The 21,348-nt window shown below is 42.7% G+C and overlaps 1 protein-coding gene across 2 annotated transcripts in view; it reads right to left on the minus strand.

Moving 5' to 3' along the window:
• The window catches only part of cacna2d2a (calcium channel, voltage-dependent, alpha 2/delta subunit 2a), a 141,474-nt gene that overhangs the window by 32,771 nt on the left and 87,355 nt on the right, over nucleotides 1-21,348 (minus strand). The window contains exons 5-8 of one of the 2 annotated variants that reach the window (XM_068712218.1): nucleotides 20,172-20,216; nucleotides 16,140-16,278; nucleotides 5,278-5,409; nucleotides 4,991-5,048 (exon numbers count right to left, since the gene is read on the minus strand). In XM_068712218.1, the coding sequence (XP_068568319.1) occupies nucleotides 4,991-5,048; nucleotides 5,278-5,409; nucleotides 16,140-16,278; nucleotides 20,172-20,216 (374 nt within the window). The remainder of the gene's footprint in view (nucleotides 1-4,990; nucleotides 5,049-5,277; nucleotides 5,410-16,139; nucleotides 16,279-20,171; nucleotides 20,217-21,348) is intronic. The other variant, XM_068712219.1, reaches the window with a different exon arrangement.

Here is a 21,348-nt window from a genome sequence, read left to right on the forward strand (position 1 = left end):
GGCTTATTATTTTATGGACTGCTGCTCTTAGCGCTCCTGTGGATGTGGCAGGCGAATAAAGATTGAATTAAGATAAAAAAAAAAAATAAAATAAAAAAAAATATATATATATAGAAGGACAGCGCCCAGAGAGCCTGCAGGAGAAAGAGATGTTGTCTGCCGTTTATTTATTCCACTTTCTGTTGATTATTGGAAGGGTTGCTACCAAGATTCACATTTCCATATTTTCAGGTTGTGCCTAAAAAGAACACACAAAATGTAATGCTCAATTTTTCAACCACTTTAACTTCTGGAATAAAGTGCAGAATATTAAATTAGTCATGCATATTGGAACACATCAGCATCAATTGTTAGTAGACAAAGTACTTGTCTGTTACTGTGGCTCTTTGAGAAAAAAAAAAAAAAAAAAAAAAAGTCCCCAGCTGTGTCTCTCACATTTTGGCTCAAACTGAAATGTCAAATATTTTATTGGGACAGCTAAAGCCTTGTGTCACACTGGTCTTTCTTTTGACCCTGCTTCTCCCTGAAGTAGGGTGAAGAGACTGAAAGAAGGAGATACAGGGAATGGTATTTTTGGGGGATTCGAGGATTGAACAGCCGTCATAATATTTACAAAGGGGTTAGATTGACTTTTTGAAGAAATCAATATGTGATATAGCCTACATGCTGTTGTGAACCTGGGAGGTAATGGGATCTTGGCAACGCTTGGCTAACAGGACTCCATGCCTATCTCTGGTTATTTCTCTCCTCGCCCCGTTGCTTTTCCCTCTGCCTCACTTCACCCTCTGCTTCGCTTCCCTTGATAACACGAACAGACATTATAATGGACAAATGTTAATAATTAATGTCAGAGCAATTGGAGACAATTAAGTGTGTTGACTGGACCATTAATTTTCCTGAGGCCGTTGGTGGGGGAGCAGACGGGGAGAGAGCCCATCTGTGGAGGCAGGCGGCCCTCTGATCCTTTTCCTCAGAGGTGCACCTGGACAGCTTTGGCCAGGGTTAGCCACGCCGCCATGCATCCGTCCCGAGAAAGCTACAGGTCTATTACGCTACAAACAGGCCGTGAATTCTGGCCCCTAATTTGACTTTCCATAGTAAATCACATCTTTGACAGGGGGGGGACTCTTCCCGCAGATAGTCAGTGTAAACGTTACTGAAGCATGTTCATGCGATTGCATCTGTGTATTACAGTTGCTATCATGGTATTTGTGAATTCCAGTAGCAATCTGGCATACCAGACCATATGATCTGATGCATTTGTGAGTTTGTTGAGGGGAGGAGTGCCATTAGGTTTATGGGAGGACGTGCGAGACAGAGTGTGTTTTGTCTGTGCCTGTACAATATTTACTGCACATGAATTTAAGTGAGTTTTGAGAGTATGGTTAAAGCCATCACCGCAACTAGACCCATGAAATAGAGACGGCAAACAAAAAGGCTCTTGAGGACTAGGTGTTGGAATGACGTGAACGAAAAGGAACATTTAGTGGAAGTCAGCGCTAGTGTTGGCAGCCCAGCTTTCACTTTCCAACTCGAGGCTAGTTGGCCTTGCCTGTTAGCTTCCACTTTACGAGTGGAGTACGAACTTGACAGCTCGATGGGCGGCACCTCTCAAACGTTGAATGTTGTAAACGGACAGACAAAATAAAACTGCCTGGCCCAAAAATCGACATCCTCAGTAATGTTAGCTTATGGTGACTTTTTTTTTTAAGTCCGGTGTGCTTGTGTTACTGTTACACTGAGTTGTATCATTTACCATATTGCTGCGTCTGTTGTATCAACGTTTATAAGCTATTCAATATGACGTGCTTCGGTCACACGCCCCAAACGAGTTGACGGTGCGTCTCGAAGCGATGCCGGCTCTCAGATGTCACTCATCTGTCGCCATGGGAAAAACCTATCCAGACGCTTGAAGTTTAAATGTTTTTAAAAAAAGCTGTTTTATCCTTAAAAAAATAAAAAAATTAAACATATATATATACACACACACACACACACACACACACACACACACACACACACACACACACACACACACACACACACACACACACACACAATAGCTGTAGTTTATATTTCCTTACACAAAAAAGTGAGAAATTTCAACACCAAGTTCATGAGTTGTGTTCATCTAAGCATCCGTATGACTGTATAAATGCTCGTGTTGTTGTTTGTGTTGCTGGTCTTGTGATGCTGCTATCTATTGCTGTCACATAAGCACACATGACGGGCTTACCTAACCCCTGTGGACTGTTTCTGTAACGCGTGTGATTGGACGCTCTGAGTGTCAGTCGGGGAGACAGCATGTTAGACTATAATAACACAAGTCTGACCTGACACATCATGACACTCCCTGCCACGGCCCCGCCACTCAAAGTGGCTGGGCACAACGGGCCACAGCAATGTCGAAGGCTCCCAGATGAGCAAAAGCTCGAGAGGAGTGACAAACATGGAAGACCGGGGGGGGGGGGGGGGGGGGGGGACGAGGTGTTCCTGCAATAGTACACCTCTTTCTCTGTCGCATGCGCTGCTGCCGTTCAGCAGTCTCCCTCCTCGTTCTCTTTCCTTGTTCCTCCCCCATCTCAGGGAGGAGTCCCCCAGTCAAAACATGTGTAAGAGAATTAAACTCGGGTGTACTTTGGTTGTAGCGCTGTCAGATCAGAGACAGGATCCTTGTTTAAACACATCCTGCTGCACAGTGCCTTGTGTTTAACCATATTTTTTTTATGTTTGCACAAGCACTAAGGAGACTTCTGGTGATAGCTTAATTAAATTGTCAGAGATGTGATGAATGCAGATACACTGAGGTAATACGCCATCCCTTTCAATTTAATTTTGTTGAAAGGCAAACAAATAGTGTTGTCACAATAATAACTTGCTATCACTTCAAAACTCATCGATCGATTAAATTCTTCAGTCTAAATATATCTGCAATTTACAGTAAATGGTTCAAATATTATTGACTCTACTGATGCTAATTCTCTTCTCTTTTTTTTTTTTACAACACAACCACACATTTGTACAGGAAGGAGGTTGTAAACTGTGATTTCGATTTCTTTGAATCCTTGTTCATTGTTCTTTATCTCCACAAGGAGGATCATGCGATCAGTCACGTGTGTGCGTGCGTGCATACACCTCTGTGTCTGTCCGCGGCTGATCTTGCATTCTGCTGCAGTAAATTGCGTAGTACTTTGGTGGCCAAATATGGCTGCATGCTCAATGACTTTGTGTTTGCGGTGACACAAACTTTCTTAAAAACACTGTTTTGTACTGCCATTGGCTGCCTGCTGACTCGCCACTCTTTAACGACCCCTAGACGGTAGGGGACGCTAGTGATAACACAGCTGATTGCATCGCCGACCTCCCATCCACTACTATGTGCCCAGAGACACCAGTTTGCACATTTTTACTGTTTGGCTAGCGGCTAACGGAGCTACCAGTGCACACTCTGCTGAGTAACATTACGTACCACTGCTATGCGGGCAGACAGCTTGGGTGAATTCAGTTTTGTTTTGGAAAGATTGTATGAAATGTCTTATACGAGACTTTGAGGCGACTAATTGACCGATTCCGCTGTTTTTACGGATGAATAAAACTGAGCCTTGACAGAGCCTGAACAGATTCATTCTCTTTCCGACGTGGCTACATTTTGGATCTTGAGTTTCATGCAAACTTCATAAGATTGTAAAAGCTTCTTTTGCTTGTCTTTTGTTTGTTGAGTCTGAGCGAGCTGACTTCATCTGACAGCCCGAGCTGACCTCAAACAGCCACTCAGGTTGAGCTGGATCCAGACAGAGATAGAAAACGGGGTCAGGTCTAATCAACATTGCTGTCATGATTATGTCCAGTTCACTCCAACCTGTAACGAGGCAACAGGCAGGGCTGCCACAAAGTCAATGTGACAGTGGCAGGTAGATTGAAAGCGGAGTGGTGGACAGGAAGCGTGGGTTGGTGGGTGAGGGGGCTATTTGGCCAAACGCAGCCTAGTTCTGTCCAGCCCGTCACACTCGCCCGCCCCGGCGCTCTGTACAGGGATCGGCTGTTACACACAGAACCACAGGCGAAGGTGGGCACTAAAAACCAAAAAACATTGGCCTCCATCTTCTTGCTCTGTCCTTGTAGCAAAAGACAATGGAACAACATTATCACTTACTGAGATAAATACGGGTCAGTAAAACGTTTTGATCTCATTCCACTAAACAATATCCATTATTTAGCTGCGGGCTAGAAGGAGCACAAGGAGGTCTACAAGAGCCGGAGACAAAGCACTGTACAGGAATCCTATTATAAGGCTGCATTTAAGAGTAGAAGCCTTTTTTGTGCATGTGGTTAAGTACATTAAGTACAAAGACATTGAGCGCAAATATGCCTGAAGCAGCCCGTTTAGAAAAATATGTGACAAAATATGAAAAACTTGTTTTCTATAAAGGCGTCATCAGAAGCAATTGCTGCATTGATGCTTACATTTGGTTGCTGTTGTAGAGAGCATTTCAGTTTAGTGTTCCCATCAGATCACAACAGTGTGTTTGAATTTTAAGACAGCATGACGGTGCTGCTGCTGCTGCTGACAGCACAGACGTTGCAATGACAAGTCTAATTTCTGCAATTTTCTGCACTTTTACTCTGCTGCTCTTTGTATTGGTTAGAGGCTGTCCGCTCTGAGCTGGACAACCGCCTCTACTCTCAACAGTCAACTGGACTCCCCTCGTGCCCAAAAACTCACAACCTTCCAACACTCATCTGGACTGGGATAATGCAGCCAATTGAGATGTATATTATTTATATTTATGTACCAGTGTCACTCTTTCAATCACCAATAACGCCCCAGTCCAAATGTTCCGACTTAGGATATAAATACCTCCGAAAACAATGTTCGAAATGAAGAGGATAATGGATGTTTTGTCATTTTGTCCAATAGACATCAATAGTGGAAGAAAATAAATAAAACCACGCTGATCACGATCCTTGTCCGGATAAAGACGGCACTTACCAAGGTCTTCTGCGGACGTCGTACAGGTCAATCTTGTTGGGAGCCCTCCATGGAGTGGCTGGAGAGAGAAAGAAAAATAAGTTATAAGCCATACAGTGCACTGTGGGATATTTCAAATCAGATTAGATCAAAGTAATCATAATTTCATTCTGTCTATCGAGTTACCAGTATAGCCATCTGATAAGCGATTGCCAATGTTCTGCAGCCGAGGAGCCCTAGGGTCAATTTAGATTTTATCTCGGTGTGAGTTATAAGGCAGACCGTCGACTCCGTAACCTGCGGCCTACCTGGGTAATATCGAGTCACTCCTGTGGCACTGCCAAACACCTGCCAGCGCAGAGAGCTGTCCTCCTTACGGTTTTCAATGAAGACCCTCTCCAGCGCCTGGGTCCAGTTTAACTCATTCAGTATGACGGGGGCTGTAGAAACACACACAGATAAACACACGCAATGAGACTCAATAGTGAATTGGCAAAAATAGTAAAGACTCATTGCTTTCTGGTTGATCAGTTTACACAGAAAAATACTCAATACTGAAGTCCAAACAGTCTTTCGCTCAGATATTAATGAGCCCCTGCATCCAAACGGTCTTTTTGTGATTCCCTATAAACCCCAGTTTTCATAAAAAAAAAAACGAGGTCCTCAGAATATGCTTCTGGTTATAAAAAGTGAAAAAGAGAAGAAATGTAAATGAGTTGCTGAATATCTGTCATAGTCCCTCAAAGAAAATATAAAAAAAAAGCAATAAATGCTTAAACTTCAGGGTTTATAAATAGGTTTTATAATCGGATTTAAACCCACAGTTTTGTATCATTGATTCTTTTTGCACCTGTTTTTCAATAATCATAATAAACACAAATACATTCTCAGATTTTTAGATTCAAAAAACAAAAATGAGCCCTAAATAAAGTGCAAAGCACCAGGTTTTCTCTGTCAGTAACCCAAAGGTCAACTCTCCTTGCTGAACAACCTTGTCCCTGCCAGCAGCAGTAAGCCGAGTACATAAGAATGGATGTATGCAGGCAGCTCGGCCGACGGTGGCCGGGCATCAGTCTAATCTGGGTGATCTCTGAGGACTGCAGGAGGAGGAATCTGAGAGGACCTTGGAGGAGGTCGTATGTCACTTGCAGCATGTGGAGACAGAAGCCACTTCAGAATTCTTGATGGCAAAGAAATACAAACTATGTCCATGAATGTGTGTTTGAGTCGGGAGGATTTAAGAGGTGATGAAAAAGAAAGAGAAAAAAAGCTTGTGCATGCGTGCCTCGACGCATCAACATGTGTGTTTTGAGTTAAAACGTGAGGTCACAGATATATCTCACAGGTCAGTGGTACTCTGTGAAATTGATTTATGGTTGTGAAGAGAAGTATTCATCATCTAGTCAACAAGAAGTGGAATAACACGCTGCAGGTTGTGGTGGAATAATACTACGACCTCATCAACGTGTGTCTTGTTTCCTCTCTAGCTCAGACTCTTATTACTGATATTGTATTTAAACTGTCTTTCTTTTTTCTTTTTTTTTGCTGTAATACACCCACACACACACACACACACACACACACACACACACAAACCAAACATGCTTTCAGTCTGTGTTTATTAGCTAAGCTGAAGTCAGAAGATGGGAAGTGTAATCAGAGGTTTAATAGCCGCCTGATTAAAGAGGAAACGAGACGAGGCACTGAGCTGAGGAGAACTTCACTAGCTTCTCTGATTTAATTACTCAGCCAACCAAAACTAGACAAGCCTCTCAACCGACAAGTCCAGCTTTTCTTAACCCCTGGATTGAATTTTACACAAATAAACGATCATTATCCACTTTCCCCATACTTTTCAATCACTCGGTGTTTGACGAGCTGTCAGTTTAGAGGTATGAAATAAGCCAGGACTGTCCCCCATTCACTGCTTACCTCCTGTATTGTAAGATGAAAGCCTTTGAATAATCACAATCACATGGCATTGCCTAGAAAAAACATATTTTTAAAAATATTTTTAGCTGAATGTTCACCTTCATTTTGTCAAACTCTCCCCAAAAATGCAGGTAAAAGAAAGCCGAGTTCCATTACTCTTTAGCATTCTGTAAAACAAATGTGCGCGCATGCACACACACACACACACACACACACACACACACACAAACACACAAACACACACTCACTACAGCAGCACTAAGCAGTGTATGGAGGATAGGAATATATGAAAGCCAAATTGCTGCCATCACCAAGGGGAGCTCCTCAACATGTTTTTCTCAAAATTCATAGACGTATACACAAAGGAAGAATGGAGGAGGATAGAGGCAGCCCTACAGATGGGGATAAACATTAAAAACCCAGAGAGAGGGGGAGGACGATTGATGGAAAGCAACACAGAAATTAACACGAATGAGTGGCTGCTTTCACAGCCCGAAAAGGCAATTTCTCGCTCATGAGGGGAAGAGAGAGAGAGAAAAAAAAACCTGAAAATATATTTCACTTTAAACTACTAAATTGAAAAATGGCGGAATCAAAGACGTAGAGGTCAAAGAATTGATTTTTTTTTTAAAAGTGATTTCATGTTATGTAACAAATGTCCTTTGCTTTGTAAGTGAAGAACTAGCTGGTGCAGAGTTGTTAATCACCGTTGTTTGGAGTTAGGACGGCTGACGCTTCACCATATTACTTTAATTGAGTTATTGGAAAACTACATTTTATAATCGTATCAATCAAATGCTTTGTCAGATGTTTGTTGTGTTGTTATTTGAGGACTTATTCCTGAAGAATGCGTACCGGTGACATTTCTGCTACAAAACTTAACTTTAGATTAGCGGTCTGTTCTATCTCTCACAACACCGAGTTTACAACTGCCAACAGTCCAGATGGTCTGAAGAACTAAAAAGAGCGAACTGGAGAGAGAAAGTATTGAGACTCTCAGTAGCTCTGCTATTCTGACGATTTTTCAAACTTGCCACAGTTGCTCCCATGACTCCCGATTTATTTCAGCAAGACCAGTGGCAATATTTTACTGATGTTTGTGTGGAGATAATCAGGGAACCAAACCATGCATTTCAATTTCATCTGGCCAATATTCTGTGGTCAAAGAGCCATCTGAGTAATGTGTAAAATAAGTTTCTTTAAGCATGAGCTATCACAGCAGGTTGCTGCGGCGGCAGCCGGTGTGCTGTGAAGTCCTGGGCGCTCTTATCAGGAGAGGCACCGGGTCTGTAATGATAGCTGTCCCAGACAGGCCAAGGGCAAACACACATCCTGCGACCTCTGTTTCAAACTAGCACCACCTCAGCTACCTTGACTAACATCAAGGCATCAACTGAACTGTGGTTATGCAAGGATTATCGGCTGCATTGCTGCCTAGGGCTCCACACGCACACCCTCACACACACACACTCACTCACACAAGCTGCAGCAAGTTTTCAGACTGTGTGTGTGTGTGTGTGTGTGTGTGTGTGTGTGTGTATGATATATATCTACTTTCAATCTAGGGTTAATAAGACAGACCAAAGTGTATGTGTGCTTATGATGCCAGCTAACACTGAACTAGTCACATGTAGATCACCTGTGGGTCACCTCTACTGTCAGGCCAGCCCTGCAAACACACACACACACACACACACACACACACACACACACACACACACACACACACACACGCACGTCTACAGGTGATCTCCACAGAAAAACGGGCACATCAGAGATAAGAGAACAGCGCAAACTAATTCTCTTTGATTTATTCATTTAGAATATGCTGTGACTTCTCTGGACAGTTGATAAAAAGACAAATTTCCCCTGGGGGGGGGGGAAATATGCTCACACGGGCGGACAGGGCCTCCGAGTTGGGCTCATTTTTCACGTGAAACGCGCCTCTCTCTGATATCTTTAAAAGGTAATTCATCAGAGCGCCGCTCCCCTGACATTTAGAGCACCCTTGGCTTTGCCCCTTTATGGAGCAAGACTGCACACCAAGTAGGGAAACAATTATGAGAGGGATTTATGGAGCATCTCTGCGTGAGATCATTTCTCAACCCCCCCCCAAACACCACCCCTATCCTATGACCCCCCCCCCAACCCCCCCAACCCCTCACACACACACACACACATTATTCACACTGATATACACCGAGATAAAGAGCTATCCAACATCCAAACGATCTGCGCCTTATGCCCTGTATTAATCCAACATTATAGAAATAGGTGCACGCAGTTACTGTACACACACAGAGCAGAAAAAAAAGGCACGGTTGACTGTAATATATCAGAGCGGAACACAAGTGGTCCGACATCCATAATGGTAATGGAGCAGAGGCTATTAGCTAAGTCTGTCGGAAGAGTCATAACCATTATCCCCGTCATCGCCATGAAGGCTTACATATTCTACTCTTTAAACAGAGTGATCGTCCAGTACAGATACAACAGTTTAGTTCTATTTACTTTAACATATAGGTGATATCACTCAAACGCACACAGGTAGCGCAACGCCGAGACAAATACAGCTTGTTTTTGAATTTCGGCGAGTTAACACCCTGAATGTTTGTCCCAAAGCAAGGTCTTAATGGGAAGGTTATTTTTCCATACACAGTATGTTCAGATAATGCATAGAAATAGGAGAAGCTAACACAGATTATAAGACACTGACAATTTACAGCATCCCACAAGACTTTTGGCAGTAAAAGAGATTTGAATTACATCAGAAAGGCGTTGGTCATTTTCACTTGACGGGTCAGCTCACTCTAACTGCAGATTGTCGCACGGTTTTGTTTAAACTTTTCCATATTTTGAGACTGAGATCTGCCTCCTTTCGATCGCTTCCAGCCCAACAACAATGAAAATGAATAGAATTTCTATGGCGCTCGCAGCGCTGAGAAGGGACATTTACAAAATTCGACAGTAAGATGTACTGTATTTCCAGCAATGGTGTCTCGGTTCACTGGATAACTTAAAAGAGCTCCCTGTGATCCATTTCCAAATAACACTAAAAGTAAATGAGAAAATGTTTTGCTGTGATTTGGGTGTTGAACCCACATCTTTCTGTCTTTACAGACCAGCATCTATTCTATGCATCTGCGTGTACCACCTCTTTCTGTGTCTCTCTGTATTGTCACTCCAATCCCTTCTCCTTCTCTCCATCTCCCCTCTCTCCTGTTTTCTCCCCGTCTCTCTCCTTCTTTTCTCTTCTTTCAGGGCTGCTTTGTGGCCTGGCTGAGTGTTAAAGAGCCTGAACATTAAACCTTTCATCCTGCAGAGGAAACGGGAGCAACAGGAACTGGCAGCAGCTCACACATCCACAAAGACAAGCTAAAACAAAGTCTAAGCCTTCCCAAAGAAAAATGTGTCTTTTTGTAGCCTTAGTTGAGAAAAAATAACATCCAAAAGATAACTGTATAACCTAATTTGTATTCTTTGCAGTGTCCTTTATAAAACTGGTCTCTAAGAAGTTATTTGCAACAGCAGCACTAACTAATTCAAATTCAATTTCATGTGAAGGATTGAAGCAGTTTCACTCAGGAATAGCATTTAGTATGATTTGTCAGAGAAGCTCCATTTTGCTAAATGGTAATCCAAAAATGATTTCTAATTAAAGAAGAGCAGTAAATAACAAACACATGAAATGTAATTTGTGAGCCTGGTGGTGAGTGAAGTGGAGTTGTGCTGTGCTGACTGTTCTAATTAGTGTGCTGTTAAATGATAGTGCCCCTTCACTGGGCACACACTATAGGGGTGGATGGTGAGGGGCAGAGAGAGAGATGGAGTCTGTTAAGTCAAGAATGACAGAAATACAGCCCACAGTGTTTATACTCTCTTTCTTCTCTTTTGGTTTAACTTTAAATCCAATTTCCCTTATCCCCCCCCCTCTCTCTCTCTCTCTATCGCTTTCTTTTTCCTTTGCACTTTCACTCTTTCTCTTTTTTTTTTTTTTTTTTTCTTTCCACAAATCACTTTTGCTTTTTTTTCCACACATTTAAATCTGGTTTGATGTTGAGACGGGCTGAGTTGATCTCCAGCATGGCGTGAGTTGGTTGACAGGGAAGCTTCCTCCACTGGAAGAAACCTGGGGCGTGTGAAACGAATACAGGCCGCATGCACTGTGTGAGCGCGCGCGCACACACACACACACACACACACACACACACACACACACACACACACACACACACAAAGATGACATTTTACATTCAGATGAAGCAAATCTCAAGACTCACAGCTTATGCCTTTAAGATGACAAATGTAGCAGGATATTAAAGAAATCTATGGCAAGTAAAGTGGGAGCATTCACTAATTGGAGCCACAGCATATATTTCTGTACTGAGTGACAAAGAATAACGCTCAGTCTCACTTTCCCTTCCTTTTTGTGAACAGTCTTTCCTTCAAAAGTTGCCTTTGTCCCTCCAGCACCAGGTGAGCTGACTTCTCTTCAGATACATTTTATACAAAATGAGAGACATCGGAGGGACTTTCCCTCACACCAAACCCTGCAGATGCAAATCTTTCTCTTCTTTCCAAACCGTATACGACACTGCGTTGACTCTCTATCTGCTGTATCTGTTGCACTCAATTTCCCACTGCACATTACATACACCCCATGCAATTTGCTCTTTACAAAGGTGAATTGGATGATTTTTTTTTTTTTGTTGCTGGGAGCTTCCCAGAGGGGATCCAACCAAAGACCAGAGAGTGCAGTAGCAAAATGGATGCTAACATTCAAAGGGCATGGACTGCAAGCTTGCTGCTGGTTTAGGAACTGATTGTGGATTTATTTTTTTCTCTCGATAATCAAAGTCGCTTAATAATTGAATGTTTTAGCCTATTGCCATAGCCTACATATTACTGCTGACCACTCTCTAAAGCATTGCATTTTAGACTGCAAATGGCAGACAGACAAAGTTAGCAACTACCTGGAAAACATCGGGCGGCATTTAGCAGATAAAGAGACGGATATCTGGTAGCAAAAACTACAAGACTTGATAGTGAACTTACATTTATTAGAACAACAAAAACACAACTCCAATGGAGTGTTCATAATTTGTGTATCTCCTGGATGTGTAGATAAGCAACTGACAAGTTCGTCATTTAAAGGCGATCATATGTCAGAGCTGTTTGAACAGATTGTTTCTGCTGCTCCAAATGGCTAAATAAATGGTTTTAGGAGCTATATAAGTTATTGCAGGTTCAATGTCCTGGAAGTCATGTAGCGTCCATGAATTCACCAACAAGAAAGAGTCATGGGAAAGAAAATAGCTGCATAAGAGATAAATGATGGCTATACTTTAGAAAAGTAGACATAGTTTTTTCATTAGTAACCTAAAACATGTGAAGCCACCAGTATGGACCTAAAACTAATAAAAGGAACAATCGGACCATTAAGTACGTTGAAGGGTGGTAATCATGGCTGTCGTATGTGTGTGTGTGTGTGTGTGTGTGTGTGTGTGTGTGTGTGTGTGTGTGTGTGTGTGTGTGTGTGTGTGTATGGAGGGTAGGGTGGGTGGGGTTGGGTTAATCACTCCATGCAAAACATTTAAGCTCTGCTCTTTCATCTGCACACACAGTTGGCCAGTCCTCACCATTCATTTTTGATAACCAAGTTTCTCACTGTGCCTGACAACAATAGCAAAACTGACAACATGACGTTAGGCCGCCGGAAAAGGCGCCGCATGCAGCGGATTTAAACTTCAAATTCAATGAAAGGGCTTCCCACATTCACTGGTGGTTTTCTTTATTCCCTGCTGGGTACTGTGGCTTCTTATTCTCACACAAACACTAATGTGTCCACACACCATGTGTACACTATACACACATAATTGCTACTTTAAAAAAAAAAGAAGAAAAAGGCTGATATACAACCTTCCATATTTTCAGCATGTTATAATGGACATGCGACTGTGGACTGACCCAATCTGGATTAGTATCCTCTACCGTATGAACTGGGTCCAATTACCAGGGGGAATCCACTGAATCTACAAAATGGTCGCTAAAGTAATAATAAAATAATTTTGTATATTCCCTCGCTTCTTTTCCTCTTTTTTTTTTTTTTTTTTCAGTGATTATTTTACAGATTGTATTCCACGGAGCCCTTCCTCTGCAATTATTTAGCAAATCCCTGCCTCTTCCTCACCATTTCTGTAACATTCCCCGGTAGAATATTTCTATTTCTCCACAGACGACGCCACCCACATCAATTTATTCCTCTGAGGCTCTGTCGCGACGTCCATTCTGTAATAAGCAACGATAATTAGAGGAAAACTGTATGAATGTTTGACCTAAGCTAATTAGAAAGTTTGCAGACTTGGCAGCAGGAATCAGCAGAGGGATAATGAATCATAAAATGGTTCATTACTGCGCTCAGGGAACACTCTCAATCTCAATAAACGGACATGGGGCCTAGCAGACAAATCAAACCAGGACGCATGCACCGCCTCATTTAGCTGCTGAAAGGATCACAATAAAAAAATAAAAAAAAGATTTTTTTGTTGTTGCTCTAAATGGTTTCTATTATTAAAGTGTCTCTCCTCTCACCCCTGTTCTTTATTATCTCTCCTTCTATCTGTTCCTTTCTCTCAGTCCATCCCCAAGGACCCCCCCTCCGTTTTGCTGCGACTGTCAATTCATGCTGCCATTTTCTGGAAAACGGTCAATTTATTCAGTGCATTACTAATGTGTACAAATCCAAACAAGCAACTCCAACAACACAAGCGCTAATAAACAACTCTTGAGAATATCGCAACAACTGTTGAACATCATGCTGTACTTTGGACCATGCTTCATTCTTCCTACACTTGTCTTTTCTCTGCCTTTCCTCTGGCCTCCCCCTGAGCAACAAGCGCTGAATCTACCCACTCACACTGCTAATCCTAAACCCACAGATATACTGTAGCGCCAGACCTCTCCAGACCCAGAGGACAACAATCCGCCCACATTGGTTTCCTCAGACATTCTCTCCAGGGCACCCTGCAGGCTCCCACTGCAGGCTCCCACTGGTTTGCTAAAGCAAACGCAGCTCCCATGACATGAACATGTACATTTTTGTGAACTAAGTTAGATAAAACAGTACTCTACCTTAGCTTCGCACTCCTATAAGTCAAACCCATAGTGAAAAGTAAAAAAAAAGAAAAAAAGATCAAAGTAGTTGCAGCAGAACCTGAAATATCGTCTTTTTTTTTTATAAACACAATCTTCTTCCGTGTCAAAACTTAACGGCCGCATTACCCAAAATGCAACGTGATTATTCAGGTAGGTCAGGGATTCATGTGTGGTATGCCAGTAGCGGCTAATGTAGCCTCAAACCATTCGCTTCAAGCAGAGATTAGGAGCTACAGAGGTCTGGTCAGCTCACTTATTTCTAACTCCGCACCACCAGATTATTTTTTATTTTTTTATTTTCAAACTTGTAGTCCTCAGTCCCTGCCGATGAGTTTACCAGACTTTCCGCAGCTCCCTCTGGAACAACAAAAAGCAGTGTATTTGCAGCAGTTCCCCTCAAGACCTATAAACAGACTTTGATGTGTAAAATAGTTTCCCCTTAAACTTAGTCTGCACTGCATTTCACATCTGACATTTCAAAATGTATGTTTCTAATAGCTTCATTTGTGCCTAGCACGTTTGGTGGAAAAATGTCCTGAAAAATGACTGTACATTTGGACAGCAACAAGTTTTTTAAAAAGTATTTATCAGCAACGACTATAACACCATAATGGAGTTGGCACAAAATCTGCAGTTGGCAATCTCAGCACAGCAGACCACACAATGGGACCTAACTAAACAACATCAATAGTAAACATTTTCCACAGAAGAGAAGTGAAAAAGCTAATTTCATGCACTGTACCACTCCACTCTTCTAGACTCCACCAGGCTCAATCAAGAGGCCTTTATTCTCTGACTCATAGCTTCAGACAGGGGAACCAGAGCTGGCACAAAATGGCATTGTGAACAATGTGCAGGCCTGATTGCTCTATTGTGAGTTAGCTGCAGCCTTTGACATCTCGTCCTGAACCACGAGTGTCTAATTCTGACAAGATTTGTCTGGAGACACAGCTGGAGGGCATTGTCACAGACAGGTGCCGTACAGTGCCTGTTCAACAAAGAGGGCGAAGAGCTAGATAATAACAGAAAGGAAAAAATTGCCACTGTGAAAATCCCTGTCTGTCAGCACATGCTCGTTTTTTTTTTTTTGAGTCTTTAAAGAGGCAGTCAGACGGCGTCCAAAAGGTTAGAGGTGGATAACAGAAGGAACATGCCAAGCGAAATCAGAGTCCCAGAAGGTACATGTGTTCCCCTTTGTCCATTTGGCAGCTACAGACTGAGGAGGGTGTTGTGTCCGCAGGGCAGCACGGTGCCAAGCAGGAAAGGCAGGGTCCGGGGGTGGGGGGGTGGACCATGTCCATGCAGAAAGAAAAAAAACGACTTTTAGATGACCGTCTGTCATCTAAAATCATGGTGGTGTGTTAAAGTGACGACTGATGTAAAAGGAGAGAGAGACCCAGCTAAGAGAAAGGGCAAAGGTCAAGTCAAGACTGTCATCTATCCACAGCCCAGCGGTGAGTATTAACACCAGGAGGACACATCTCTTACATTTATGATACAGGTAAACCTCCATATATGATATTTATTATCTTATTACCATTTTATTTTATTTTTACCAAAAGCAAACTTTTGTCCACATGAGATTATTCAGCATACAAAACATGCCTTCGATGGAACCAAACACACGTTCTGAAATAAAACAAAATACATTTCCAGAGATTATATCTTGTGTCATCTCGTGGTATATAACAAATATATCTAAAAAAGTGCGGTAAGTATTAGTATACTTGGAGTGTACACATAAATATATTCAATCAATTGTACTCTGGGGATAATAGTACTAGTACTACTACTACTACCACCGTACCATCATATAAAACCAGTTTGCTTTTGGTTTATAATAACCAGTGAAGTCCATGGGTGTTTTAAAATATGAGTTGGAAAAAAACACTTGCAAAAGAACGTGGTTGAGGCCTTTGTATATTCTCCAGAAACTTGTGCTTCATTGTGTGTCATTTTTTAACTGTAGTGGTTAATTCAGTACATGTGTTCCATTTTATGAAGCATACACAGTGCCGCTCGTTCAATCACCTTTCCACCAGAACAATAATTATTACGCCAAAGTATTTCTTTGTGTACTTACAGCCTTTGTATATGTCTGTAGGAATCTGGACCGCGCTGGAAGAGTAGTTGACCTTGTTTTTAAAATTGGGATCGTCCACAAACTCCAGCTCCAAAGACGTCGCGCTCTCCAGCGGGTTCTCCTCTTCTCCATCCTCCGTCTGCAGACACACACACGCACGCACACACGCGCACACACACACACACACACACACACAAACATGCGTGAGTGTACAATTAAAAACGTGTGAATACAAGCAAATAATATAGTACAGCATTCTGTCACCTCCCATCTTGTGGCTTTACAGTGCCCATCTGCGCTGTGGTGCAGACAGTAAAGCTCTCTGTCTGACTCACACATAGAGTCACATAGCATTTAAATAATGTTCAGCACAAAAATAGCAATTATTCCGCCTTCAGATTTCGGTGGTTCTATAGTTTCCCTCTCATCAGAGAACAACAGCAGGTATCAGAGCAGACACCTAACAGAGAGACTCATTAGTAACCGAGATGACTATCACAGACACACGAGGTGCCATACAAATTAACCCCAACAATAACTAGCAACAACCACCACTTAATTACGGTTTAGTCTCCCACCCATTCGTACGATAGCATATTTCATAACAGACCGTCTCCTCTCTCTTGCCTGTGATTGCTTAAACAAGAAACGGTACTAATGCTGCATATTTCTAATAATGTTTTGGCACTTTTTCAGTTGCTCAGTGTGACCATTGTACATGATGAGAGAGCCTGACACACATATTGCATTAGGAAAGTGTCAGATATCAAAGAAAGCCAGAAGATAAAAGAGAACTGACATTTAAGCTTTTTTTTTATCTTGATAAGTTATCAATGGAGTCCAATCTGTGCCTGTTCCCACAGGAGGAAGTGATTGTGGGATGTGAAAAAAAGATATAACTCCACTCTCCAGCTCAGTTTATTGGCTTATTCTGGATCAGATTTTAGTATGCGTCCATACAGCGCTCATTAAAACCCTTAGAAAACAGCACTAAACTAAAAAACAAGAATCATATCTCGATTTGACTTGAGTGAAGCGAACGTGCGACTGCAATCACTTTTCATTTTAATAAAGCAACTTGGGTTAATTGGATCTGACATGATGAAAGCTGTTTGTTTTTTGGAGAAGTAAAATCAAAACTCCATGTCCACAGCAGAAATTGATTGATGGGCCAACTTTAATTGACTATTAAAATGCAATTACAAGCTGTTGTTGGGACAGGCAGGGGGTTAGTTGTGCTAAAGTCCCATTGAAAGTCAACGTAAGGAACAATTATTGTTATGACAGAGACCAGCTCATGAGAGATATGACCACATAGAAATATGTTAGGACTGACAAATGTGTGCTGGACACACTCGGCAGTCAACTGATAAATGATTACTTCAATACCATTGATCAACTAGTTGATTGAACATTGGCCTCATCAAATTAAATATTTAGTAAAGGCAGTTTAGATTTTTGTTAACATGAAATCAGAGAGCATTTCACTTAAAATTTCATGAATAACACAATGGTAGAAATTTAGAAAAAGTACCATTAAATGAACGTGAACATTCGCAATATTTTTCGGTCGTGACACGAGAACGGTACATAACGCAAGTTAGACATGATTTTAGTTTTTATTAGTTTTAGTCTAGCATCCTGTTGAGAAAAGGCTGTTTGCCTGTTGTTTGTAGTCTACACCTTTGGGACCTGATCTGAGGCTGCTAAACAGTGTTATTTCACCACAGTTGAAGCAGCGGTAAAAATAATCTCCTCTTGTTGTTCCAATCCAATACGGCTGTTTTATTTCCTACTTTGTACAAGTTGGAGAAAAGAAGGGAAGGACTGAGGCAGAACTAAACAGCGATGCAGCTTTCTAAGCAAGAGATAAATATAACAAAAATGGTGACTGTTTCCAGGTCACATCTGCCTTTTTGCTTCACAATAAAATCACACAACTCTGAGAGTCATTTCAACGATGTAAAGAATGCCGGCTTTTCAACAGCACTAACTGTGAGGTTGAGCTGTTTGTTTATCACTCAGTCTGACACTAATTCTGTCAATGTCGGGCAGGGAGGCTTTTTTTTTTTTTTTTTTTCTTCAGAAGAGCCCAATCATAATTAACCAAGGCAGTGTCTAATTAGGAGCTGAATAAATCCACGCAGCAAGGACTGATTGGTTCATTTTCCTCAACTATCCACCACCTGTTTTGCTCGATTCATTACCCAATTTGTTAATTTTATCTCCCTGTTCTCAAGGTTTAATTAAAGGCTGAAGAGGCCAGAGATGACAGTTTGAAGATTCTTTCATTCCCGCCTCCAGCCAACCAGGGGTAACCTCAAACATGTCACGTATGTGTGTGTGTATGTGTGTGTGTGTGTGTGTGTGTGTGTGTGTGTGTGTGTGTGGGTGGGTGGGTGTTTATTTGAACGACTGTCGGCACGAGTGAGATAGAGGAAAAATAGCCTTTTAAACAAACAAGGAAGGAATCCTTGTTTGTTCTATTACAATTAGTAAATAGCTGCTCTAACACATTTAACATAAGCCACTTAAACACAGCAACAAAAATACATTTTCAATTGGGAGTAAACATTAGAATAATCAGACCTGCAATAATTTATGTATTTAATGAGTGTCTTAGAAGTAAATTACTACCAAGGAACATGATTGACAGTATCTTTCTACCAGACGGACACAAGTATTGCAGTGAAAGTGGGATCATGAGGTCCAAAGAATATTTGCATTTTTACTCTGCATGTGGGGGCTGATCTTACTTAGTCTGTAGTTTTAACCGATGGCTAATTGGAGAAATTAAGCAATGCTTTGGCACATGGACAGTTTTAAAAAAAAATCACATTGCACTTTTATATCAAGGGTACAATGACAAGAGGATGAATTACAGGGTATAGAGTACAGGATAGGGAACAGAGGAGACAAGCCTTGAATAAGAGAGCCCGAGAATCACTTACCTTTTTTTAAACATGGATTCTTATCATATCTCGCGGATAGTGCAGTACAGTAGTACATACGTGGTACATTTTTTTTCTCTCTCCAGTGGTGAGGCCTTAATTGAAAGGGCTCATAGTGGGTGGAATCAAGATTCAGATATGAGAGTACTGGTGGGCGACTGTTGGGGTTGCAGGGATGAGGAATGACCTCTGCCACTGTCGTTGGGTGGTTGTGGGGTTGGTGGAGTGCGGGTCAGGGGTGTGTCGCTGGCTCGACCTCAGTGTGCCATGTTAATGATGACTGATGTTCTCCAATTAGATGTGCTGACAGGCCCTAAAGCGCTGTGTCATTAATCACAGGAGTGGCGTGCACAAAGAGAAAATCACACCATGATTTATTGCTCCTCCGCCTCACTGTCTTCCCCTCTCTATCGCACTGGCTTCCCATCTTTTGTGCTTTGGTGATCTAGGGGGGGGGGGATTCTTGCACTCCTCCTCGAAACTTAATCAATCAGCGGGCACGGGCTCCGAGTGTGACCTATCCTACGGAGGAACTGCAGCCGGCGTGGTGGCGTGGTGAGGCCAAACGACAGTGACTTGCAGGGCTTTTCTGGAGGAAACTGCGGCACCCAGCCTGCAGGTTGTCCCATCAATGTCATTCATATTCTTTAGCGTGATTGAAATGGCGTCCCCGTGTATGACAGTGCGATGTGACCCGTGTTTTTGGAGCGGAGGTCTAACAAACCCGCAGTTCAGCTCCGTAGTCGACACATTTGGAGTCCATGGGGAGGGAGAAAACTCTGGAAATAAGACTGGAGGAGGACAGCTGAAGCCACTGTCACATGCACGTCGGCCTGCCCCTGCTCTGTCACACCAACTCACCATAAAGCAGTGTCCCCTCACTAACACACACAGACATCCCAGGGGCCTGTGAGCGGGGGGGGAGGGAGGGGGCATCAACACCGAGGAGGCCGGGGTAGAGACAGGGTGGGGTTGCAGGAAAGGGTGGCAGGGGCGGGTGGTGGAGTGGGTAGGATTTGGGGTTTGAGGCAGGCAGACGGGGGACGGGGGGGGGGGGGGGAGCAGTCCGTACTGTACTCACATAGTCTGAATCCGCTTTGGAATCGTAGTATGAAATGGCATTCTCCTGTGCAGAAAAGAAAAGTGAAAAGACAGGTGATGAGAGAAGATATAGCAGCGTCTATATCAGACCCGACCCCTCGCGGTGGAAAGCTAGAGAGAGAGTCAAGGTTATATTCAATCACACCGTTCAGCATGAGAATATAATCAGCATCACAGAACACAGGAGAAGTAGTGTGATGTGGAATGACAGTCATGGGAAGGTGAGCAGATAGCTGAATGTATCTGGGCAATGCTTTGGTTTATTAAGATGCAATGTTAGTGGCACATGTTCGAACTTGTGTTAAAAACACTGTAGGAACATTTTCATGTGTTGTGGAGAACTTAAAAAAAAGCAAACAAATCTGCTGTGTGTGAGCTCAATTTGCAACGAGAGAAGAATAAACTCAAAATACTACTCTCTCTGGGAGTCTTATCGACCTCAACTGGCTGTGTTTTCAGTCAAGGAAAACAGCTCTCACAAAAGGAGAGAAACAAAAAAAAAAAGAAAGAATAAGGAAAATGTAAATGTATGCAGTTTTGATGCACTATTTTTGCTCTAATTACAGACTGAAATTGCCAGTCACAAGACGTAGCCCCGGATTCAACCTTTCACCATCAAGCTCCCAGCATTTAACCCGAGCAAAGAACCCAAACCCAGGCTGTTAAGCCTCCTCTCTTCTCCTCGGAACTGGCGTCCTTATCTCCCGTAGAGAGGCAGTCGTGAGGGCGGGCAGGGGTTGCATGCAGCGAGGAGCGTCCGTGGGGCCTGCCTCATTATCATGAGGGGGCTGGCTGAGGGCGCGCTCTCAAGGGCACCACGGTGACTGAGTCGCCCCTCACTGGAGGAGCTGTGGTCACGGTCTGATGAGGGAGGACGCTTGACCGAGAAAGAGAGCGTCTACTGTACAGGTAAGGCTTGACTCTTGCACACAACTTACTCGGTCTTTGCTCAATTTCTGTTTGCCTCTTGCTTTTGCTTTCACCTTTTTGCTCTTCACTGTCTTTATCTCTCTCCTGCTGTCTCACAACACATGCGGCGCCCCGTGTTTGTTTAACTTGTACACCATCTATATGCACAAGTGTTCTCTTTTCTCTGCCAGCCCCCACCTTTCTCTCGGCACCCTTCAGCATTAGAGCCTCCCTACACACACACACAC

Source organism: Cebidichthys violaceus, unplaced genomic scaffold (genome assembly GCF_023349555.1).
Source record: "Cebidichthys violaceus isolate CVI_PGR_0920_01 unplaced genomic scaffold, fCebVio1.0.p SCAF_17, whole genome shotgun sequence".
In the NCBI taxonomy this organism is placed as follows: Eukaryota; Metazoa; Chordata; class Actinopteri; order Perciformes; family Stichaeidae; genus Cebidichthys; species Cebidichthys violaceus.